The 7,488-nt window shown below is 39.1% G+C and overlaps 1 protein-coding gene across 1 annotated transcript; it reads right to left on the bottom strand.

The window, feature by feature from the left end:
- Nucleotides 1-6,006: 6,006 nt before the first annotated feature.
- Nucleotides 6,007-6,945, bottom strand: LOC144616311 (olfactory receptor 2B8-like). Its single transcript, XM_078446506.2, has one exon. The coding sequence runs from the start codon at nt 6,943-6,945 to the stop codon at nt 6,007-6,009; it is 939 nt and encodes a 312-aa protein (XP_078302632.1).
- Between the last annotated feature and the right edge of the window lie 543 nt (nt 6,946-7,488).

The following is a 7,488-nucleotide window of genomic DNA, read 5'->3' as shown; positions in this document are numbered from 1 at the left end:
TATGTCAAAAGAAAGCCAAGGTAGCCATACTTATATCAGACAAACTCGATTCTAAAACAAAGACGGTAAAAGGAAATAAAGAAGAGCATTATATCATAATTAAGGGGTCTATCCATCAAGAAGAGCTAACAATTGTAAATGTTTATGCACCCAAAAAAAAGCACCCAAATATATAAATCAATTAATCACAAACATAAATAACTGTATGGATAATAATACTGTGATTGTAGGGGACTTTAATACTCCACTTACATCAATGGACAGATCATCTAGGTAGAAAATCAGTAAGGAAACAATGGCTCTGAATGACACATTGGACCAGATGGACTTAACAGATATATTCAGAACTTTTCATCCAAAAGCAACAGAATAAACATTTTTCTCAAGTGTACATGGAACATTCTCCAAAATAGATCACATACTGGGTCATAAACCAGCCCTCAACAAATACAAAAGGACAGAAATCATACCATCCATATTTTCAGATCACAGTGCTATGAAACTTGAAATCAACCACAAGAAAAAATTTGGAAAATCCCCAAATATATGGAGGTTAAAGTACATCCTACTAAAGAATGAATGCATCAACCAGGAAATTAAGAAGAAATTTAAAAATATATGGAATCAAGTGAATATGAAAAAACAACAGTCCAAACCCTTGTGATGCAGCCAACGCAGTCCTAAGAGGAAAATACATTGCAATCCAGGCCTATCTCAAGAAGCAAGAAAGGTCCCCAAAACACAACCTAACCTCACACCTAAAGGAGCTACAGCAGCACATAAAGCCCCAAGCCAGCAGAAGAAGAGAAATAATAAAGATTAGAGCAAAAATAATCAATATAGAATCTAAAACGCCAGTAGTATAGATCAATGAAATTAAGAGCTGGTTTTTTGAAAGAATAAACAAAAATTGAGAAACCCCTAGCCAGACTTCTTAAAAAGAAAAGAGAGAGAGAGGAGCTAATTAAAATCACAAATGAAAGAAGAGAGATCACAAACAACACCACAGAAAACCAAACAAATATTAGAGAATACTACAAAAGCTTATATGCCAACAAACTGGACAACTTGGAAGGAATGGACAAATTCCTAGGCACTCACACACTATCAAAACTCAAACAGGAAGAAATAGAAAATTTTAACAGACCCACAACCAGCAAAGAAATTGAATCAGTTGTCGAAACTCTCCCAGCAAGGGGCACCTGGGTGGCTCAGTTGGTTAAGTGTCCAACTTCGGCTCAGGTCATGGTCTCATGGTTTATGAATTCGAACCTCACGTCAGGGTCTGTGCTGACAGCTCAGAGCCGGAAGCCTCCTTCAGATTCTGTGTCTCCTCCTCTCTCTGTCCCTTCCATGCTCATGTTCTGTCTCTCTCTGTCTCTCAATAATAAATACACGTTAAAAAAATTTTTTTAATCTCTCAACAAATAAGAGTCCTGGGCCAGGTGGCTTCCCAGGGGAATTCTATCAGACATTTAAAGAAGAGTTAATACCTAGTCTTCTGAAGCAGTTCCAAAAACATAGAAACAGAAGGAAAGCTTCCAGACTCATTGTATAAAGCCAGCATTATACTTTGGTTCCCAAACCAGACAAAGATCCCACAAAAAAGGAGAATTACAGGCCAATATCCCTGAGCAACATGGGTGCAAAAATTCTTAACAAGATACTGGCAAAATGAATTCAACAGTGTATTAAAACAATTAATCACCATGATCAAGTGGGATTCATTCCTGGACTGCAGGGCTGGTTCAACATTCACAAATCAATGTGATACATAATATTAATAGAAGAAAGGATAAGAATCATGTGGTCCTGTCAATGGGTGCAGAAAAAGCATTTGACAAAATATAGCATCCTTTCTTACTAAAAACCCTCAAGAAAGTCAGGATAGAAGAAACATACCTTAACATCATAGAAGTCATATATATATGGCCCATAGCTAACATCATCCTCAATGGAGAAAAACTGAGACCTACCCCCTGAGATCAGGAACAAGACAGGGATGTCCACTCTCACTAGTGCTGTTTAATATAGTGTTGGAAGACCTAGCCTCAGCTTCACACAACAAAATGAAATAAAAGGCCTTCAAATTGACAAAGAAGAAGTCAAACATTCACTTTTTGCAGAGGACATGACCTTCTACATGGGAAGTCTGAAAGACTCCACCAAAAACACTGCTAGACTTATCCATGAATTCAGCAAAGTCGAAGCTATAAAATCAATGTATAGAAATTGTTTTCATTTCTCTACACCAATAATGAAGCAACAGAAAGAGATATCAAGGAATGGATCCCATATACAATTGCAACTAGAACCATAAGATACCTAGGGATAAACCTAACCAGAGAGGTAAAATATCTGTATACTGAAAACTATAGAAAGCTTATGAAAGAAATTGAAGAAGACACAAAGAATTGGAAAAATACTTTTCATGCTCATGGATTAGAAGAACAAATATTGTTAAAATGTGGATACTGCCCAAAGCAATCTCTACATTCAATGCAATCCTAATCAAAATAACACCAGCATTCTTCACAGAACTAGAACAAACAATTCTGAAACTTGTATGGAACCACAAAAGACCCCGAATAGTCAAAGTCAAGTTGAAAAAGAAAACCAAAGCTGGAGGTATCACAATCCTGGACTTCAGCCTGTATTGGCATGAAAACAGACACACAGACCAATGGAATAGAATATATAACCCAGAATTGGACCCACAAATGTGTTGCCACCTACTCTTCGAAAAAAGCAGGAAAGAATATCCAATGGAAAAAAGACAGTCTCTTTTAAAAAGTGGTGCTCAGAGAACTGAAGAGCAACATGCAGAAGAATGAACCTGGGCCACTTTCTTATACCATACACAAAAATAAATTCAAAATGGAAAAAAGGGCTAAATGTGAGACAGGAAACCATCACAAACCTATAGGAGAAAATAGGCAACAACCTCTTTGACCTCAGCCATAGCAACTTCTTACTTGACATGCCTCTTAAGGCAAGGGAAATAACAGCAAACATGAACTATTGGGACCTCATCAAGATAAAAAGCTTCTATACTACAAAGGAAACAATCAACAAAACTAAAAGGCAACTGACAGAGTGGGAGAGGATATTTGCAAATGACATATCAGATAAAGGGTTAGTATCCAAAATCTACAAAGAGCTTACCAAACTCAACACCCAGAAAACTAATAATCCAGTGAAAAAATGGGCAGAAGACATGAATAGACACTTTCCAAAGAGAATATCCAGATGGCTAACAGACACATGAAAAAATGCTCAACATCACTCACCATCAGGGAAATACAAATCAAAACCACAATGAGATACCACCTCACAACTGTCAGAGTGGCTAACATTAACAACTGAGGAAACAACAGATGTTGGCGAGGATATGGAGGAAGGGGAACCCTCTTGTACTGCTGGTGGGAATGCAAACTAGTGCAGCCACCCTGGAAAACAGTATGGAGCTTCCTCAAAAGAATTAAAAATAGATTACCCTATGAACCAGCAATAGCACTAGTAGAAATTTATCCAGTGGATAAAGGAGTGTTGATTCTTAGGGGCACATTTACCCCAATGTTTATAGCAGTGCTATCAACAATAGCCAAATTATGGAAAAAACCCAAATGTCCATCAACGGATGAATGGATAAAGTAGACACTGGTGGAGGGTGGCACCTGGGTGGCTCAGTCAGTTAAGCATCTGACTTCAGCTCACGTCTTGATCTCATGGTTCACGGGCTCAAGCCCCACCCCCCCCCCCCACCCATGTCAGGTTCTGTGCTGACAGCTTGGAGCCTGAAGCCTGCTTCTGGTTCTATGTGTCCCATTCTCTCTGCCCCTCCCCCGATCATGCTCTCTCTCTGTCTCTCTCTCAAAAATAATAAAAATTTTAAAAATATTTAAAAGAGTTCTTGAGGGTTTTCGCACCACGGAAAGTTCATTTCAGGGATTATACAGTGGCCGTTTGGTATAACTGTCAGGATGTGGTTGAAACATAAGAGAGAGCAGGAAATTTGTCAGCATCAGGGATAAACAGTTTTATAAAACTGTTTTTAGGCTGGTGTTCATTCAGCATTACTATGGTGTAAAAATATATCCCAGGTGTTGATGTCAACTGTGAATACTGTGATGCTGTTAGGAATACAGACAGAACAATGACATGTGAGAATCTTCCTGAGCTGACATTTCCAGCCTGCCTAATGCTGTTCCTGTTCCAAGATCACGTGTCAGGAGCATGAGCAGCTCAGGGGGTTCAAGACCCAGGAGGATGCCAGTTAGCTGTCAGGAGAGGAAACAGTGTGATTGTTATGGATATGTGTCCCATTGAGGACACAAATACATTTACCTACACTGGGCTACACGCTGGGAAAACCTACCAAGTATCATAAACCTTTCTTTGATGGTGGCATTGTCAAAGCTCCAGCTTCCATGGGAAAATACACTGTTCATGACAATAAATACATACAAAAAAAACAGATCCATACCCCACAACATATGTATATACAAAGGGAGCTTGAGTTGAGACCTAAAGGCTACAATGTCACACTCACTTGTTATGAAAATTTCTATTTATTACTTATAATTTAGAATGGATTACAGCTATTTCATAATGAGACGACTATTTGTAAACCTCAGACATATTGAGATTTTTAATGATTAATATATATTTCTTTCTTAAATTTTCTCCTGGTGAATCTAAATGAGCTCCAAGAACATGGGATTTCCTGGAAAATAGAGGTCATTGTTTATTGTTTTGTAATATTTCCCTGCAATCAAATTGTATGGGACTTTTGGCAGATGTGAGATACAAAAGCCTTGGTTACTTCAGGCCTCAATCAAAGAATTTATAAAATGGTATGAAGTGAGTATCTAAATATATTTTACCCTTTGAGGGGCACCTGGGTGGCTCTGTCAGTTGGGCATCTGACTTCAGCTCAGGTCAGGTCTCTCGGTTCTTGAGTTTGAGCCCCGTGTCAGCCTCTAGGCTGACAGCTCAGAGCCTGGAGCCTACTTCGGATTCTCTCTCCCTCTCTCTCTGCCCTCCCCCACTCACACTCTGTCCTTCTCTCTCTCGAAAATAAACAAACATTTAAAAAATAAATAAATAAATAAATAAATAAATAAATAAATAAATATATTTTACCCTTTGAAACTTTTGCTGCATTATTATAGGTAAAAAAAAAAATGTAAATTAGGACTTGTGTCATTTGATGTCCTCCAAAGACAAGTTTAATGAATGGGAGGGTTCACAAACTTAAAATAAGCAAGTTGCACACTCACATGGGTGTTTCAGTGACTATGCCCAAAATTACACATAAGCACCACCTGCTGTATTGCTACCTGATGCTCCCATTGTCCCTGGGATGACTGCATTACACCATCTCCCTCTGTGACATGAAGGCTACATTAAATTACTGTCACACTGCTACGGTCACACTAGGGCCTAATATCTGAATGACTTCATCAGGATTGATGTTACCAGGATTTTCTCTGAGCTAAAATTTTTCTTTCCCAAGTTATATACTAATTCTGGGAAAAAGCTGTGATACCATCAACCTATGGACCATTTAATAGAGCCATGATCAAATTGCAAGAATAAGTGATATGCCTCCAGAAATTGCTAGAAAATGCTGAAATGCTAATATTTCCTACACTATTATAGTTGTTGCTATTCTTTTTTTCAGTATGCCTTTATAGTATGTGCATATTTTTTTTACAATTAGAAATGGAATACTATTCCCAAGAGGGGGTGAAACAAGAAAAACCTGTGGAGCTTTCTAAAAAATGAATATGATGCAAATTCTGTAGAAACACTAAACCAGCATCTCTGGAGGTTGGAATGAATCCATGAACTTAGACTTGGAATGCTCACTTGAATAAAAGAATACGGTAAGAAAATTTCCTTGAGAGTCATTAGGGGAAATATTGGAGGACATGTGTTGGACACAAACACCTTAAAGGGTCTGAATTCAAAGACTTCTATCACAGGGTCTTCCAACCCCAGTCATCTGGAGTCACAGCCCCCATAAAGCACATTCTTCATTGCACTCATCACATCCTTGTTCCTCAGTGTATAGATGAAGGGGTTGGCCATGGGGGTGATGATGGTGTAGAAGAGAGAAATGAACTTGCCCTGATCCTGGGAGTGGTTGTTGCTGGGCAGGAGGTAAGCATAGATGGCCGTGCCATAGAACAGGGAGACCACTGTAAGGTGGGATCCACATGTCCCAAACACTTTCCTCTGTCCCGCAATTGACTTTATTCTTAAGACCACCCTGACAATCTGACCATAAGAGAATGTGATTAATGCCATAGGTATGAGCAGAATGATCACACCGACAAAGAAGAGCTCAGACTCATTCACAGTGGTGTCAACACAGGCAAGCTTGAGCAGTGGGGCAACATCACAAAAGAAGTGGTCTATTTTATTTCTCCCACAAAGTGGTACAAGGAAGATGAGCACCGTCTGCAATGAGGAGTTGGCAAAACCAATGAACCACGATGCAGAAGCCATCAGGACACAGAGACGGGGGTGCATGATCACTGTGTACTGCAGGGGCCTGCAGATGGCTGCGTAGCGGTCAAATGCCATCACCCCTAAGAGAATGCATTCTGTGCCCCCCAACCCTAGAGCGATGAACAGCTGAGCTACACAGCCGCTGAAGGAGATAGATTTGTCTGCTCCCCTGAGATGAACCAGCAGCTGAGGAACAGTGCTGGTCGTGTAACACAGGTCCAGAAAGCTTAGGTTGGACAGGAAAAAGTACATGGGAGTCTGCAGGTGTGGGTCCAGGAGGGACAATGCAACGATGGTTGTGTTTCCCAGCAGGGTGAGCAGATAGAAGATCAGAAGAACCACAAAGAGGACTCGCTCCAGCTGAGGCTGGTCAGAGAAACCCAGCAGGATCAAACCAGTGAAAGAACTTCCATTTTTCAGGTCCATCCTTTCTTACCACATGTTTCCTGTCAACAGCAAGTATTTAGCAATTTTTAAAGAAATGTTCTAAATAATAGAAAGTTAGCAGGGGGTGGATGTATCATGTTAAAAGACATGGCCATTAGATTATATAAATAACTATTTGAATAAATTATGTACTCATTGAAACTGACATTGCTTATACTAATATAGTTCCACACTATCAAAAAAGTAAATCATTAATATGTAATAGAAAATCAGATAATGGACCTTGTGTTTCCATCAGTCATAGGTACAAAAGTTCTTTCAGTCTGATCTTAAATAGGATTTAAAGTACTTTGAATATGTAGGTACATTTAGAGAAAAACAGGATGAGGAAAAAGAGGGCATGAAATCAGAAAGAATAGGAAAGAGATGGAGACAGAAAGAGAGTCATTATTTTAAATATGTATCTCATAATTCCACACAACTGGATTTGCACACAACTCACATGCAGTAATTACAATACAACATAATCTCCAAATGCATCCAGATGTAGGAATTTATGACCTACAATGTACTTATACAAAA

The sequence above is a fragment of the Panthera onca genome, chromosome B2 (genome assembly GCF_046562875.1).
Source record: "Panthera onca isolate mPanOnc1 chromosome B2, mPanOnc1 haplotype 2, whole genome shotgun sequence".
In the NCBI taxonomy this organism is placed as follows: domain Eukaryota; kingdom Metazoa; phylum Chordata; class Mammalia; order Carnivora; family Felidae; genus Panthera; species Panthera onca.
The sequence above is the reverse complement of the archived record's forward strand: the minus strand, read 5'-3'. Positions and strand labels throughout refer to the sequence as shown.